The sequence below is a fragment of the Sesamum indicum genome, linkage group LG9 (genome assembly GCF_026168435.1).
Source record: "Sesamum indicum cultivar Baizhima isolate 11 linkage group LG9, ASM2616843v1, whole genome shotgun sequence".
NCBI classification, from domain to species: domain Eukaryota; kingdom Viridiplantae; phylum Streptophyta; class Magnoliopsida; order Lamiales; family Pedaliaceae; genus Sesamum; species Sesamum indicum.
The window spans coordinates 4,751,603-4,770,140 of record NC_142665.1 but is presented as its reverse complement, the minus strand read 5'-3'; the positions used below and the strand labels follow the sequence as shown (position 1 = coordinate 4,770,140).

At 33.1% G+C, this 18,538-nt stretch overlaps 2 protein-coding genes and 1 non-coding gene across 4 annotated transcripts; 1 reads left to right on the top strand and 2 right to left on the bottom strand.

Moving 5' to 3' along the window:
• Nucleotides 1–1,681: 1,681 nt before the first annotated feature.
• LOC105170635 (telomere repeat-binding protein 5) lies at nucleotides 1,682–7,430 on the top strand. Its single transcript, XM_011091484.3, has 10 exons — nucleotides 1,682–2,171; nucleotides 3,111–3,335; nucleotides 3,431–4,289; nucleotides 4,390–4,593; nucleotides 4,746–4,781; nucleotides 4,876–4,955; nucleotides 5,410–5,648; nucleotides 5,912–6,235; nucleotides 6,452–6,515; nucleotides 6,989–7,430. Exons 2-10 carry the CDS (start codon nucleotides 3,255–3,257, stop codon nucleotides 7,157–7,159), a joined length of 2,058 nt encoding a protein of 685 aa, XP_011089786.1. The 5' UTR covers nucleotides 1,682–2,171; nucleotides 3,111–3,254; the 3' UTR covers nucleotides 7,160–7,430.
• Nucleotides 7,431–9,409: 1,979 nt separating this feature from the next.
• Nucleotides 9,410–14,568, bottom strand: LOC105170636 (Rab5-interacting family protein). Of its 2 annotated transcripts, none has more exons than XM_088884837.1 (5): nucleotides 14,213–14,568; nucleotides 14,011–14,127; nucleotides 12,428–12,531; nucleotides 9,913–10,042; nucleotides 9,410–9,815 (listed from the first exon to the last, which is right to left on the bottom strand). In XM_088884837.1, exons 2-5 carry the CDS (start codon nucleotides 14,125–14,127, stop codon nucleotides 9,777–9,779), a joined length of 390 nt encoding a protein of 129 aa, XP_088740963.1. In that variant the 5' UTR covers nucleotides 14,213–14,568; the 3' UTR covers nucleotides 9,410–9,776. The 2 variants fall into 2 exon arrangements, with proteins under 2 accessions (XP_088740963.1, XP_011089789.1); XM_011091487.3 differs by having other exon boundaries at nucleotides 14,373–14,567.
• A 2,509-nt stretch (nucleotides 14,569–17,077) lies between these two features.
• TRNAS-AGA (transfer RNA serine (anticodon AGA)) lies at nucleotides 17,078–17,159 on the bottom strand. The gene has a single exon. It is a non-coding gene; the product is annotated as a tRNA-Ser (tRNA).
• Nucleotides 17,160–18,538: the final 1,379 nt, after the last annotated feature.

The following is an 18,538-nucleotide window of genomic DNA, read 5'->3' as shown; positions in this document are numbered from 1 at the left end:
CTGTGTCATTAGTTAGGAGCGGTAGTTAACTGGCCCACGCCTTCCTAAGTTTGATGAGGAGGGACTTCTAGTTTACCTAATTACAAACTTATTTTGTTATGTATGAGGATCAATTTCCGTCTCAACAACCCAAAATTAGGTGCCATTGAGTGTTGGTGCGAGTAAAAAATGTTCAAGTTCGATGTACTGTTTCGGGAACAATGCGTTTCTCCATCATTACATCGATGAAGTCAAGTATCACTTGTTTGTGACCATCTTCACATGATTGATCGAGTCAGCCAATTGTTTGTGGGATCAATCTGATCGTTCGGAGAATTTCGCTTCATTTTCTTACACCAATTTGCTAGCAAATAACGACACAGAAAGATGTCCATGGGCTTTCTCCCCATTACAACATGGTGAATATTTATCATATTTTAATAGAATATCAAGTGTGCTACTACTACAACTACTTTAATATTAACTCTCAACCAGTAGTGTTCCTTTTAAATTGGTAGAGAATTATTGACACTACTCAAATAATAATAATAATAATAATAATAACAACAAAACTTTAAGTGGTATATTAAAATTATCACTAATTATGTACATTTTAAGTGACAAAAGTTTTTATTTTATCAATATAATAATTTTCATAGTTTTGATAGTAATAATATATATATATATATATATATATATTTATAAAAGATGTCACTAAGAATAACTAATGATAAAATTGTCATTATAAATAATTGATGATATGTGTATAGTGATAATGTAGTAATAATAATAGATATAATTATTATTTTATCTATCTGTGTTATATATTAAACATGATACGGTTAGAATATTGCATTTTAATCTATTAACTGATAATTTTTTCTTTCCTCTCCAACTTTATGATTCTAACTTTTAGACCATATTTTTATGTAATAAATTAAGTATACATATCGAGTGTGCCATTATCGCTAATTTATATTGTCATTAATTATATATGTGTCGCTGATTGTTTATAATTAGTAATTTCAGACATAGTTATTTTCACTAATAATTTTATTATAATAAATTTAAATTATTATCATTTAATATATACACGAGTTATAATTTTAAATCATAATTTAATATTTTGTTACTTGATTCAGCACACGACGTAAATTGATGCTTTATTGCTCAAGGTATTATCTAATCAAGTTTTATATGAGCCTTATAGTTTGATTATAGGAGGCTTTGGATCTTATGAGCTATTTAATCTACTCGAATACAACTGATGTGGGACACATGCCCACTGCCCTGATCATCAGCCCCCAGACAAGGGCTTGAGATCGGCACACAACCTAATTCATATAGACAAAGCAAAATGATGCGGCGTATGGTATGATTGATGTTCCATTACGCAAGGTATTGTCCGCTTTAATTTCATTAGAACCTTACGCTTTTATCTAAAAGAATGCTTTTCTAAAAACAGAAAAGTTTGTAATTATAAGGCAAAAATCAGTTTGTAAGAAGCTCCTTACAGCTCGCCTTTCCTTGGCATTAACTACTCATACCCTAAAACAGAGGAACATTAACCCCTAAAAAAATTATTATTATTATTTTCTTATTTTAAAGGGAAAAAAAAAGGAAAAAAATGTGAGGGAATTTTAAAAGAAATTCCCTCGCTTGGTGACGCAACGTTTTTGTCGAGGGCGTAAAGGAGGCACGACCACAGGATGGCCGTCTCTCCGCCATGTGGCAGAATCCCAGATGAGGTGTGGCCTAGGAAAGAACAAGTCTTAAGGCAGTTCTTTCCGGTAACCTGCTGTAGCCAGTGGGGGAATTGGGCAACTACCGATATGTCCGGTGACAGGGGTCAATGGTTATAAGAGTTGGGGTTTAAGCGTTGGAATTAGAGAGGAGGATGGTTTTCTCAGGGTTTTTGGGCTTTCTTTTTCCTACACGACAAAATCAGAGATAGTCACAGACAATGATGAATCTCGAGGGATTTTCTGTGTCATGTGATTTTAACTGTGTTTAATGATCTGGTTGATGGAGATGGGAAATTCAGATTCTGCTTTTGGGTTCCTACTTTCACGATGAAAATTCTGATGATCTTGCTGTTGTTTGTAGTGTAGGTTTATGGATTTTGATTTCTCAAGGAAAGATGTGGAATTTGGTGGTTTATGGTTGCATGCAAGAGAATTGGTTCTTAGAAGGTGAGATGATCTGATTCTGGGACTCTTTATTCTATGTACTTGTGCAAAGTTGGATGTTTTGGATGAGGATTTTGCTTTTTTTGAAGAATAATACAGGGAACTGAGTACTTAATCTGAATCTTTGCGAGTTTGTTTTCTTTCTTTTCTTTGTAAGGAGGAATGTGTTTGAATTTGAAAGGCCTTGATTCCTCTTTCTTTCAGTTTTTCAGACGTCCAGAAAGGCTTTGGTTCTGCATATCTTGTTGTTTGTTCTTAATTAGATGCTGCCATTTTCCTCCGAGTCGGACGATTGTCGTTGTTACCATTATGAATTTGGTATTTGGTCTTTGATTATGATTTCTGCTATGCAAAGTATCTTTTCTTTTGGTTTTCAGGGAATGAATTTCGGGTCCAAGGTGTTTAGATCTATTATTGAAAAGTTATTAATGTTTGTGCTCTGGTATGAGTTTTTCAAGATGCTATGGTTATTCTGTTTTTCTCTGATTATGTATCATTTGCCAGCAAGTTATTTCATAAATATTTCCAAAATTCAGTGAAGCAGATCTTATGGTGTGTGTTGTTACAATTTCTACTTGAAATCCTTTCATTACAGTTTTGCTGAGGGTTTTGTTTTCCCTACTCTTTGTATCCCCTCTTCAATTTACTTATATGTCATAGTTTTCCCATAGAGGAGAAGAGAAATGATTTATTGTGTCTAGAAAGTTAATCACTGTTTCTTTACTTCTCTATGTAGCAAAGTAGGTTTGTGGCACAAATTCTGTATCTTCTCAGGGTTGTGTCTATTTTGAGGATTAAATACTGAGATTTGGGCTGTGTTAATTGCTTAGTCGAGTCCTTTGTTACAATATCTAAGTTTTGTGGTTAATCTTTTGTAACCTGACCTCTGTAAATTAGTATCTGCTTTATTCTTCTGAACTCTGATGGTCCTAATGTGACTAGGCTTGGCAGGCTATTGTGCTTTGCTTGTGTCCTAGGCGTGTACTAGGTGTGTCGCTGATTTCCTTGGAGGTCTTTATGGTTAAGCAAGATTAACAGCGTCGGTGTGTTCTCCTTTATGAATTTCCTTGATGTGTTTCCTAAGTTATGGTGTTGGAGAAGAGGTTGGAATATGGATTTAATGGCTATCAGGTGCCTCCTACGCCACGAGCTGCGAGATCAGTCAGGGTAATAAAAGACTCTCCTGGGATACAGTTTCTAGTATTTTCCAGCCTGTCGCTTTAAAAACTTACTCTACTCATTTATTTCATTGTTTGTTTTAGAGGAGGTGCTTATTTAAGAGTAAGGCTGGCAACCGCCAATTGTGTGCATTTGACTTATTGGCAACTGTAGCCGACAAGATACTGTTGGACACAGGACGGTCTCCTCCATCTGTGGATACATCTTCTGGAAGGGAACAACAAGCAATTGTTGTAAGTTCAGTTGAGAAAGAAGAAAAGAACGAAGCTGAACCTTTTGAAGAAAAATCTTTTGATCGAGATTGCTATGAAAGGAATTTTCTATTTACTGAGCTTGTCTCAGAAGCTCCTAATTTAAAGATTTGTTCGAATGAGCTTACATGTGCTCAAAATGATGCAATATCAAGACCTACATCTGGAATAACGACTTCGGATTGCTCAGAGAAGGTTGGTTCTGCAGAACAATTGGTTGATGATGATTGCAAGCTTCGACTTGGAATTTCTAGTCCTTCTGTAGATGTTGTGTCTTCTGATTGCGGACTATCTGCTAAGAGTGAATCAGAAGATGAAAGTAGGAAACAGATAAATAATGCCTCAGCAAATAATAAGAATTTGACAAAAAGAAATAGGAATGATATGCACAGTTCAGGGCGTCCAGAGGCTTGGGACAGAAAGCCTTCAGCATTTATTAGTTCAATTGATAGTGTAAAGTTTCCGTTTTGCAGTAAACACACTCCTTCTGGTGCTCTCCCTGTTATCCGGGATTATAAAAAGTTAGCTACTAGAGATGATGACGAAAATTACTCTGCGTTAAATGACCCTAGCACTGGAAATAAGGCCTGTAGACCATCACGTGTTGGAGATCACGGGACCAAGAAGACGCTACCATCAAAGCGTTTTAAAGTCACTCTGGATTTGAAGGACGATGAACATTATAACGCTGGTGAGTTGAGATAAAATTGTTTAGTTTACATGGTCGTCAGTGGTTTGATACGGTCACATGATTTATAAGTGTGTTATGTATGGTATTATCATGCATTCAGATATAGAAAGATGCAATTACCTCAACAGGAAGAACAATTTCAAGTGCGAAAGGTCTATGAGGGATTATCCTTTCAAAAAGAGGAAATTTTATGACTGTGGCTCAGGGTCGAATTGTGATGAAGGCATTGACAGCAATGGAATATGTGTGGTTGAAAATGGCACTAATGAAGGTGAACGGGATTCTCCTCCAACACCTCCAAGAGGTAAATTTTAATCTCAGATAACTCTCTCTCTCTCTCTCTCTTTTTCGATCCATGCACTATCTCACAAACACATCAGGCAAGTTGCGGAATTTTCTTGGATACAATTGATTTGAAATTAAATGTAGTGATCACAATTTCAACTTCTATAACAGGTGAACATGCATCTTTTCCCTCTGGGAATCCCCACGGTATGGGAGTGGTTCATGGGTAATTCATTTTTTTCATTGGTTGGTCAATACATGACATTCGAAGAGATTCTCATGAGTTGTTTTAAACCTTCAGTGAAGCTTAAGATCAAGTCTTTTAGGGTCCCGGAGTTATTCATTGAGATTCCAGAAACTGCAACTGTTGGTTGTCTGAAGGTATTTCAACAACAATTCTGCCTGTTCTAGATATCAGCTGACAAAGCTAAATGTTGTAGCGATGAAAAAGAAAATATTGATGTTGTAAATGAGAAAATGCATATCTATGAAAAAGGCAGGTCATGCTACCTGTGCAAAATAGCCTGTTTTACACATTGATACCATCTGGGGAGGTAGAATTAGTTCAAGACATAGGACCATTGTTCTTAAAATGAGTTTCTTCAGTTTCAGAAGTTTGTATAATTGATCATCTCTTTATTCTTACACATACTGCTCTATTTAAGATTGGGGGTTATGATTTGCTTACCATTGTCAGATTTGATGAAATAAAATTGAATTGATTTCCAGACCACCTTTCTGCATAACCTATCTTATTGTCTCGAACTTCTGAGTCAACTCAGTTTAAGTTCTCTTGATGCATATCACAACTATCGTTTGCTTTAATGTTTTGCAGAGAACAGTTATGAAAGCAGTGAATGCAGTACTTGGTGGTGGAATATGTGTTGGAGTGCTTCTTCAGGGTAAGAAAATTAGAGATGATAACAAAACCTTATTGCAGACTGGAATTTCTCATGACAACAAAATGGATACCCTGGGTTTTACTCTTGAACCCAGAGTCACTGAGGCCCCAATACAATTGTGTCCTGAAGATCGATCGCGCCAACTTGTGCACAACAGTCAACTGCGGGCGAGGTATTCTTTAATCTGTGTACTTTCAAGTGTAATTGCTGAGTCTAGTAGTGTGGCTGCAATTGCTTCTGTATCGACATTGATAAATGTTTCTTGCATGCATACCCTTGACACATATGCTGGCTTCTCGTTGCTGGTCTAATAGCCAATTTTTAACTTTCTATTCTTGTGTCTTATTGATGAAGTCCTCCTGATGGGCTCAGTGTTTAAGTATTCACTTCAGTCTTGATTTTTTCTGCTGACAGTGTACCTTGTTGTGGTACCAGGTACCCTCCTCCCAGTATCACTCACGATGCTGTGCAGCAGGGAAATGGGGATACTACACCTGATCTTCCTGGAATTAATTTCAAGAACTTCAAAGAAAGTGACTATGATTCAGCTCCTTCCCCTTCTGATATGTCATTACAGAAAACTGCTACAGAAACAGAAGCATTAGTTCCCATACCTGCAACGAAACCTGATGCACTCGCTGTGGTTCCTTTGCGGACATTGAAACGATCAGAATCTGCTCAGCGCAGAATCCGTAGACCTTTCACTGTTGCTGAAGTGGAAGCTCTAGTTCAGGCTGTCGAGAAGCTTGGAACAGGAAGGTATGCTTCAGTTATCCAAAGAAAGACAATAGTATACGCATCCTAAACCGAAGTATGGACTTACCAAGAAACACAATGGCATACGCATCCTAAATGTTTGCTTAAGATGACGGAAAATGCTTGCTTCCTCGGTTAATGTGTATTCTATCGCTGTTTTGTTTGTTTACTTTTCTATTAGTTGTTTATGTTGTTCACCAGAGTACTTTTATATTGCAGATGGCGAGATGTTAAGCTGAGAGCTTTTGAAAATGCAAAGCATAGAACTTACGTGGATTTGAAGGTAAGGAGGGAGAATGAGAACTTAGGGAAAAAAAATCAATCATTTCCAATAAATACTTCCCCTTTTAGAAGGAATCTTTTAGAACTCCAGTTACGTTACTTGCTTATGTTTTTAAACTCTCAAATTATTATTTGCTTGAATAATCATATGCTGCAGCTACATTGCTGACCACCACATGGCCTTTGTCTATGTTGTGTTGCCGAAGGATTCAGCGTGCCTTTTATGCAGAAATGTACTCTGCTTTGTTTGGTTTTATTTTATGTGTTTTTCTTTGTTTCTGGAAGATAGAGAGAACAAGATATATACAAGTGTTTGTTCTTTTATAGGTTTTAATATGTTTTGTATTTCATATTAGAGTAACATACAGATTTGACATACTTTTATTTCTCTTGGATAACATGAGCTGTAAGCTCATATTCATACACAGTATGTTCCTGAATGAGAGGCTTTCTTACATAATGTTCTGTTTTCAGGATAAGTGGAAAACACTGGTCCACACGGCAAGAATAGCCCCTCAGCAAAGGCGAGGCGAGCCTGTGCCTCAGGAACTCCTCGATAGAGTCTTGACTGCCCATGCTTACTGGTCGCAGCAGCAACCCAGACAGCATCTCAAATCCCAGCCTGATACTTGCCTTCTTCTCTGAATAGAAACTAGCAGTGTCACTATAGGAAAAACGGACATGTAAGTCGCCTTAGTGGGCGCGACTCTTAGTTATGTTCCGTGATTGATACTACTATGTATAAAGGTTGTGTAAATGAGAAATAGTTGATGTGATTAATACATAGAGCTCTTGTGCTGATCTGGGAGGACTAGCACTTGTATATTGGTGGCTGAATAAGAGCTTGTTAGCAGAATTATTTATGCTGGAAATCTGGCGTTTTGTTATGTGAAATCTATAAAGATATATTTGTTTCTTTCCTGTGTCGTATAATTCAATTCTATAATTTGGTACGCCTACTTGTATCCACTTACCATACAAAGAAAAAAACCTTAAATTTTTTCATTTAATTAGTGGTTTTTGCCAACAGAACAATTTAAGGACTACATTGTCTCGTTTAGGTGGTGAATTTTTTACCAACAAAAGAATTTAAACAAAGATTAATGGTTCGCTGAGTATCCTACTGGTATTTGTGTCTTTTGTGATGTTGATACGGGTGTAGATAGAATCATGTGGAAATTCTACCCAAGAGGATCACTACTTTGTAGTTTGTACCACACATACAAATACATAGGTTGCTCAACCCAATTAGACCAAGTTATTCATATGTGCCGTTAGACAGAGGATAAGAGTGGTATTTAATATAAGGTAAATTATATTAACACTTCTCAAGTATGTCTGTTAATAGTTAGGGTAAGACCCTACTCAGGCTCGGATCCAATGAAGACCCAAAATATTATTCTATATCTAGACCCTATCCAGACCCTTAAACCCAATTCAAGACTCCACAAATAAGTCTTTTTAGATAGAATTTTTTAAATATTATATCATTTATCATACCATTTACAAAATAATCTTATGAAAACAGCAAATCTACATATTTAACAACAATCGAATTTAATATTATAAAACTTTAAAATTTAATTTTATCACTTCAGGTCTTCAAACAAATAATACTGCCTAAGAAGGTGTTAAAAAGTATAGGCGGCATGGTAATATAGTTATACAATGATTCTTTATTATCTAAAAAATGTACATGATTCAAGAATTTGATGATAAACAATATTATGTTATCTTAAATTTTTGAATTTCTTCATTTATATGTAGATCGTAGAGGTATGCAATTCGATTAATCGAACGTATGAAAGTTCATAACTAAAATTTTGATGCCAAAATGGGGGACTTAATACCGAACCGAAACATTTAGTTTGGTTCGATAAAAATTGAACTTATTTCGGTTCAATTCAGATTTTGTGCCGAATTAATAAAAAATGATATAGAAAATATAATGTTAATTTATTTGTTATAAATTATTAATAATTATGTATTAACTATAAGATTTATTATTTTTTATTATAAGTACTTATGTTAAGATATTTAATATTTATTCTTTTATATCTTTTTATATTTATATATATTTTAAATTCGAATACAGGTTTGTTAAACCTACATAAAAAAAATTAAAACCAAGCCGAATAATAAAAATCTAAAAAAAAAACTAATCAAATCAAACCAAAATTTTGATTTAATCGGTTAACTCAAAATTGCACACCTCTAGGAGATTGATTGATAAATAATAATTAATTGAATTGGAAAAGATAAATATTTTTTAGGTCCAAATTGGATACAAAAATCCAAGGGTATTAATGGATAAAAACCCAGTCCAAACCAAATCCATATTTTTTTTAATGGGTTTAAGTATGGATCTGGATCTGGATCTAAGAATATCCATTATGTCTGGGCCTGTATCAAAGACATTTTGCAACCTGTAAATGTTATATCTTAATTAAAAAATTAATTATTAAACTTATAACAAGTTATCCTTTATACACCCAATTGCGAAATTTAATCAAGAGCCTAAAAATAAGCTAGTCATTAGTCATTGTAACTTCTTTTAAGAGTTTATATAACTCTAAAAGCAGACATGAGTGCAAGAATGGGGGCAAAGGAGCACAAAGTAAAAAGCACAAACCAGAATTGAATCACATTAAATTTCTTGAAAGCAGAACGTTACGGTAATTAGGACTCAAAGGCCTAGCAAGAATTAACATCATTACATATAATACATTACAAAACCCTCTTTTTTCTAAATAATTGCCTAGTGAAAAGTTGTGGATGGTTCAGGTGCAACACATTCAATCCATCCAAAACCAATGATAGGCGAATTTTTGAATGCCAGCGGTGGATAGGACTGGAGTCACTGGGTTCCAGTTGTGTCACTAGTTTGCTAAAGAATGAGAAAGAAAATTACTAGTGTTTTATTGAGGGCGAACAAGAGGTCTCATTCGTGATGCTACGTAATGTGCTACAAAAATTGTACCTCAAAAGCTGAACAAAAAGAAACAAGATCCGGAAAAGAAAAAGATCAAATAGAGACATGGAGGATAAGCCTATCCCTGCATTTGCAAGCCAATAAAACACACTGAAGAGAGAGAGAGAGAGAGAGAGAGAGAGCCACAAATACACCAAAGTTTTCAGCATTTCAGGATGAGCTAAAACGGCAAGGAAATTTCACAGCTTAACATCAAAACTATAGGACCCAATTACCATTTTTGTATTGAAGAGAGATTAAACTGCTGGTCCAGGTCTAGAATAGAGCCACTCAAAAGTGCGCCAAACTGTATACTAGAATCCATGCAAGCTGAATAACAGGCAAAAAGGTGGTTGGTTTTAGGAAGAAATTTCATGACGTCATATATGTGCGATAGAAAGCAATGCAAGGAAAATACAAAACATACCAAAAAGAGGCATATCGAAGCAAATAGCCCCTCTTGAAGGAGCGCTCCGTGACCTCCAAACTCTTCTTCATCAATTTTTAGTACAACAGCGTAATATGCATAGATAATCCCAGTGGATAACGCCACAAACCTGAAAGTCAAAATCAGCACCACGAATAAGGGTAGTTTTGTGTATCAAAGTGAAAAACAAACAGCAACATGTCATTAAATCTATTAACTTCATACTACATACATCAGGTGCCCATAGACTTGAATCATAACTTCAATTAGGAGAAGAGGGAGAAACTACTTCAATGTGTGAAAGGGCAGAGGTATTGTATGTATCACAAAGTACTTTAGAATGTGTTTTTGCTTTGTTTTCCCAGTGATTGGACTATTTTGGTTTCAAACGAAAATTAACATATCTTTTACTCCTAAGTGGATGCAGAACCATGAGTAACTTCCACAATATGACAAATGGCTGCAAGTGAAAATTATTTTTATGAGCCATTGTCAATTTGATATTTGTCAAAAATAATAATTCTCTTTCTCTTAAAAGTTTTATTCTTTTTGTATTCTGAGAAAACAATTCCTATGCATAAATTTTCTATGGCTTCATTCAAAATTTTCTGTATTAGCATCTTTTTTTGATCCTACCCAAAAACTTTCTAGCTCTCCCACAAAAGAATATTGCTTCCTAGAGACTTTCCACGCAATGTTTAAGAGTCATCACTGTTAACCAAGAGAACCAAACAGAACAAAACATTGCAGCAACAATAAGTTACTACTGGTGGCACACTCGTTGCACGCACAAAAGAGCATAAGAATTCACTTGATACTTATATAATCATCTATACCTTTATATTAAAGGAGAGCGCCTAATTGGTGTCTCTCCCTTTTTTGGTCTCCGTTTTTTATTTTTTTAATTATTTCAGCATTTTTTATTCCCTCAACCTCCATTTTTCTCTCTCTCTCAACCTCTCTTCCCCACTTTTCTCTAAATAACTACTCACAACCTCTATCTTTGCAATATGGATAATTATATCTTAATATTTTAAATTAATTGCACCCAAATTTTGATGTGCCACACCCACTAGTATAATATTAATCAGATACAATAAATGTAACTTTTTTTGTTATTGTATTCTGATTTTCTCTCGAAATAAAAATTAAAACTAAAATGATGTGATAGTTATCATGAATCGGATGCAATATGTTTATACAAAGAAGTGTGAAATTTATGGAGATAATTAGTATTAATGAAATAGAAAGGAGAGAACCAAAAAGGCAAAATGAGAAGGGAAACAAAAAAAAAAAGGAAAAAAATCACTTCACTTCTTTTTTCATATAGGGTTAATTTAGTCCATATATAATGCACACTAAGGTGGTTACTCTACACCCCTTAACTTTATAGTATAGTACAGTATGGAGTGCATAGCATAGATTTAATGAATGTTGACAAGTGCAGAGCTTAGAATTAGTTGAAACTGTTACTACAATCAAAACATATCACTGGTTGCTGCATGAAAAGGCATTCATGAGTCTAGAATTCTGTATTACCCTTGATTGATCACTGATCAAACAACAATTGTACATCATGCTGCTCCGAAATTATAAAGATACCACTATGATACAAAAGCAAGACCAAAACCCATCACCTTTGCCTTCTATACACATACCCTATTTCACTTCAACCAACTGGCAAAATAATTCTTGCAAAATTTCTCGTAGTGCTAACAAAGTTAAATAGTCCATTTATCGAACCATGAAATCCTAATTTGATGAAGGTCATATGCTTACTATGAACATCCGAACAAGCGACTAGGCAGCCCCATCATCACATGTTGCCTCTGTTTCCAGCTATCAAATATTGCCCCCAATTTTTCCATGTTACCCATCACATCAAAGTGGCAAGTGGCACATTACAATTCCATATGACACTCTAATTGAAATTTACATGGTGACCAGACTATTTATTAGCATTATGGCCATGGAACTGCTAGACTATTACCTTGCACAGTTCTTGGACAAAATAACGATCTGAATTAATTATATTCTAGAAAAATCTATTGTTCACACATGGAACCTGAACAATTTAACCATGGCTATATGTACATATATAAGATACATCTGCGCTGACATAGATGATGAACACATAAACATGTTGGTATAAGGACATATGGCTTTGCCTATCTAATTGAGCTCAGTCTTGGCAATAAAGCAAGTGGAAAGGCAGTCGGCGCAGGAGCTTAGGTGTAAGTAAATGAGAATCTTAGTACCAAAACTGTGTAAAAAAAGTAATTATACATCTATATATAATTTACCAACATAAAATTCTCAATCTGTGCATGGACGTTGAACTAAATGTGACCCATTTTCAATACTGCAAGTGTCCAAAGTTCCAGATTCCGGTACTCCTTTAGAAAAACAACTAGTTTGTTGAAAGTATGCGAGACACTCCCAAATTGTAATATATGCTGTCATTTTTCACAAAAATGAAAATAGAAGCAAAATGAAACAAAACACAGGAACTTACAGGAGAAACCAGATGCCCCCAACTAAAGGAATTGCACCCCATAGTAATCCACACACAAGAGCCAATGCTTGTCTAATCCAGTGAAGTACGTCCCCAAGCTGATCCTGTAACAGATACAAAATAAACTTAATTTCCTTGTATTAAGTAATCCTGTAAATTTTCCAAGTTGAACTTACCAATATTATTAAGAGAACTAAAAAATTTGTTGGTTTCTAGCAATACAACAACAACAATGCCATAGAGACAAGTGGATCAGCAACAGCACTTGAATATTTAGGTTTACAGAAAGATCAAATGGACTTGGGCCTTCACTTACCCCCCAATAAACTCTTCAGGTAAACAGGAAAATTTCATTCAAAAATTTGCCTAGGTTAAACAGGAATGTAGCACACCTTCTGACCTTCTCGACATCCATTGGATGTTGGAGTAGATCTATCTATATATGGGGAGTTGACGAAGTTTTAGAAACTTGTACACATAACCTCAAGTAGAAATCCTTGTTTATACCAAATTTATGACAACAAAAGTGGAGACTGGTCAAAAGGATTAAATATCACCCTAAGAGTTCCTCTTTTTTAAAGTCATTTAGATTATACTAAAGGTTCTCAAATAGAACATCCATGCAAGATAGAAGATAAAAACCAGATAAGTCTTAACTTGTGTCCTCTCGCATTAAATTATTCAAACTGACACAATTTTCCCTGCCTTCAATCCAGTATAGCTAAATTCAAATGGTAGGAATGTCTCGATAAATCCAAGAATTTCCTTCTTTGCTCTAATCCATTAGCAATAAGAAAGGAAAAACATCATAATTTCCCAAATGTCAGCCACTGAAACTGTTATAACACCTTCCTGATATAACACAAAAAACCTATTCAAGTCCTTATCCTTGAAAGTATTGTCCAACATCCTTTTTGAAAAAGGCATCAAAATGTATTAGTTTAGCTGTTACTCTCAGATGTTTCGTACATGAAATGGATAAATAATCTTTATAATGCGCATTTTATCTTGTACTCTACACATCAATCGAGAGGGTCTCATAATTTGATATTAATGTCTCCCTTATTTGGTAAGTTATAAAACAGGACCCACATTGAGCCGAAAACCTTTGCTAAAGTTTAGACAATTAATATTTATTCATATACAAGAAATACTATCTATTTCATTATGCTGGCATAACTTCCACCAAATAAAAACATTAAATAACAAGAAATTCAACCACACAAATGCATCGCGCCCAAATAACTACCTTTTGTAAAGACTTGGCCGTATAGTAAGTTAATTAAGTTTTCCATGTCCACTCAATTATATCTGCGACAGTTCTAACTTTACCTCTTACTCTCAACAAAAATCCTCATTTTAATAAAATTCATGAATATAATTTGCATATTTCCGTGATATTTCACCTATATTGCAACAGTATTACCATAAAAATAAAATAAAATAACCACCACCAAAAAATAAATAATCTGTTCTAATTGTGAAAATTGACTAACTGAGCTTAAAACTAAGTAAACTAGACCTACATGCTCTAAGTCATAAATAAAAACAACTAAAACAAAAAACGACGTGTGAGCTGAAACCTTGTCCCAGGAAGCATCAGGATCTAAAAGCTTCGCCAATTTAAACGGAGACAAGTGACCATTCTGATGCTGCTGCTGCTGTTGGAGATTCAGCTTCACCGATTTCCTTTCCCTCATCTGAAATTATTAATCAGAAACTGTAAACTTCCTCCAAACAAATCAACAGAATTCCTCAACAAAAACAACATTAAATAATACTCACCCTAATAATTAGAGCTGATTATTGGAACAAAAAAACCACAGAGGTATTTCAGATTGGGGGAGGAGAACAAGCAAACCAATTACCAATACGATATTTAGAGTATAAATTGTAAACAATCCAATAAAATAATCGAGAAAAAGAAAAAGAAGAGTGTTTGCACGTGATGTGGCCGGCGTCAAACAAGGAACCAGAGCTGTGTGGGTATTTGGTTCTGCTCTTGTGATGCGCAGTCGCCCGCGGCCTCTGATGGAGAGGGATTGGGAATTTAGACCCCTACACCTGCTGGGCTGCAGGTTTCAAAAAATTTTGGGTATTTCTAAAAAAAGCAAGTAATTGGGAGAGAAGAATTAGTAGTAGTTGGTGTCTGTGATGTGATATTAACAATTATGTCTACAACTTTTAACACACAAACTCTTTTGCAACATTCTACAGTAAAAACTCTATAAATTAATAATTTTGAGATCATGAAATTTTATTAATTTAAAAAATATTAATTTATCGATAAATTAATATTTTATTAATTAAAAGAGAGACTTTTTAAATTCAGCAAATTTAGTACATATGTATTGAAAATAAATAAATTCATATATGTTTCATTGGTTATATTCATGCAACAATTAACTATTATATTCATAGACACATGTATCAATTCATTGGAATTACTTAAATATACATGTTTACATTAATTCGTTGCACTTAAATAACTATTATAACCAATTAAATATATTCATGCATGATCAATGAAACATATACTACATAAATCTCAATATGATAATAAAATAATTCATAAAACCCAACCATGTCTTCTCATCTAAAAGGCATCGCAAAATCATCCATGAATGATCAAATGCGTAAAGCATTACAGATTTCATATTTTAGTAAATTATCATAATATTTATAATTGTAATATTTATGAATTATTAATTTAGAGTTTTAATGGGACCTAATATTTATAAAAGAATTTTCTGAAAAATTATTATTTTATTATCTTATCGAATTTGATGATTTTTTACAAAGGCCCAAATCGGGACTGAAGGATTTTATTATTTTAGAGAGTTTATTAATTTATAGAGTATTAATTTATAGAGATTTTACTGTATCTTCTAATTACACATTTTTGCTTATTTTTTCATTTTCAGTATTTTTAACATAATTTTTTATTTTTGTGTTAGATTTTCTCTAATAAATGAAAATATATTTGGATTAATACGAATTGTGATAAATTTTCTTACGAAAAGAACAATTTGGATATGAATTAAGATGTTTTGTAATATTTATTTTGTGAAAAGATGTTATACATATGAAAATTTGTTTGGATTATGATGTTTTTTTTTCATAGTTTTTGTGCGAGAAAACGTAATATTTTGTTTGCATTAGTCATCATAGCACGTTATTGTTATGTGCATATAATAAATAATTTCTTACGTTTTAAAATATACTTTAAATAAAAATAAAATATATAAGTCAATAGATCACATGTTAAAAATTATTAAAAAATGGGATTGAAAGAAAACAAAAATAAACTTAAGGGTATTATTGACAAAATAAAAAGATGGTATAGTGGTATCACAAGCAGTCCTTTGTGAGTGAAAAGTACATTTTCTTTTTATATTAATATATATATATAATTAATAATTTTTTATATTTTAAAAATATATTATAAATAAGAACAAAATATATTAACTAACGCATCAACATGTCAAAAAATAAAAGAAAATGAAAGAATAAAGAAAAATAAATAAAAGCAATTTAAAGGCATTATTGACAAAATAAAAAAATAATATAATGAAGTCACAAATGGTCGTTTATGATGAAAAACGTATATTCTTTTTACATTAATATAAATGATATACATTGTAGTATGAATTTTTTAAACCTTATGATGAGATCCCAAAAAAAAATAATAATAATAATAATAATAATAATAGTTTTATTATTAATTTTTACTCCAACCACACCATCTACTCCTCCACATTCTTCTCTTCCCTTTCCCACTTATTAATAATCAATTTAAATTTTCAATCTTGTCTGGCAGTCTGCACTCTCCTTAGTCATCATGTCTGCCACTGGCAGTATGAGAAGGGTTGTTTGTAGTGTATATATTGCAGTGTACAACACTTTTGTAAATTGTAGCCATGTTTTAGATGAAAAATCATGTGCATCACATTAACTTGCATACAATTTAAAAATAAAAAATGAAAATGAATTTTTGTCCCCAATTTCCCAATTATTAAATAGAAATGTTATGAGCTAATTTCTCAAGAAGCCCAAAAAGCCCAAAATGTATATGTGTAAAGTAGACATATACATGAAGAAGAGTCTGCAGTGATGGATTTAGGAATCCCATCTCTAATGATGTTCTTTGATTGTTTACCATATTAATAGATAAGGATGTGACTGAATCTATTTTGTCATAAGATTGATAGCCATTTGATTTATTTTATTGTTAGTTGATAAGATGATGGAGTCAGAAAGAAAATTTGAAGTTGGTTGCAAGCTTTTATAACTCATCATAAATGCAGAATTTACAAATTCAGCATAACAATTATATGTTCTAACAGTCAACTAGAATACGTTGATACGTACAATAAGACGGATTTTGTCATGCTAAAGCTTGGCAGGTGGTGGGGGTGTTAGCCCCTCACGACCTTCTCCTCTTGATAAATCGAGTGTGTTAGAGTTAAGCTTGAAACATGCAACAAAATTGTTGGGAAAACGGGATTAGGGGAACATTATTAGATGATCACTATGAACAACAAATACTTTTAAATCAAGAAGTTAATTGATGAATTTTAATAAAATGTATATTAATAAAAATGAAGCCTGTATTATATAACCCAAAGCCTATGTCCGTCATATGCCAACCGTGAGCGGCAGGATTGGAACCTGCGCGGGCAGAGCCCACATGATTTCTAGTCATGCCCGATAACCACTCCGGCACGCCCACTCGATGCAAATACAGCTTCAGAATCTTGAATTTTGAAGTAGCAAGAGAATATAAAACAACTCAATGTTTATTTTTGTGTTGTTACACCATATCTATGTATTTTTTTATTTTTGAACTTTTTATATATATAATATATATATATAAGTATATATATATTATATAAAAAAGACATGATTTGACAATAAACAGTAATTTTTGTTTCAAAAAATACAACATTAGACATACAATATTTATATATAAAAAAGATATGATTTGACAATAAACAGTGATTTTTATCTCAAAAAAATACAACATTAGACATACAATATTTATATACATACATATTTATATATAAAAAGAGATATGATTTGACAATGAATAGTGATTTTTGTCACCCAAATCCCAACATCAAACTTACACCACTTATTTTAAATTACCTCAAAACACAAATCCAAACATATCATCTATTTTCAACACATACTTATTTATCTCTATCTCCAAGACACAAAACAAAACACTCAAATTACAAATCCAAACACTATGTATATATCTCGTCTTCCAAAATCCTAAAATATTGTAAATTTTTAAACTTTTATGATTGCCTATCAATATTCTGAATCTAGAAATAGTTTAAGAACCTAAAAATAGGACCTTAATCTCAAGTGTTATAATACTTTATTACAAACTTTTATTTTAATGAATAACTTAAAAAGAATAATTGTACTCAGTACCTAACTATAGCACCAAATTCCAATTCATAAAAACTAGCATGCTAACACAAATCGGTCCAACATCTCTTGATTATCCTTCTTTGCGAGAAAGTAACGAAACAGGGGCTGCCAAATACAAAACTTTACCACTGTTCAAAGGAAAAAAGAATTGATAAAAATACCCTAACCTCAAACCTGTTGAACAATTAGCCAAAAGCTTCCTTTGAAAACGCAATTCTGTCATTAAAATTAAATTTTTAACAAAAAAAAATCGCGTGATTCTTTGAAACATTAAACATATATATTAATTCATACTAGAGTACAGTAACACCAATGACTGAAAAATCTTTTTGAAATTCTAAAATATCATAGGACTAATCAAGAGTTAGTACCTCAATGTTTAAGTCGTAAATGAGTTTCGGATAAAATAAAGTAAGGAACTCAAGGTAAACACATGAGATTTAATAAGCTAATTATGTGTAGTTTGAGTATAGAGTGCTAGAAATATGAAAATGAGTATTGAAACTCGTGTATAGTGAGTAGAAAATGAAGACAATTTGTGTGGACTTGTTGCTTGTTACCTGGTTGACTTATATGGGTCACTATTTATCGAGACAAATATTGAGAGGTTTATGGGGTAGTTATAGACTTGTAGGAGGTTAAGATATCTTCGAAATTCTTGGGATGCTA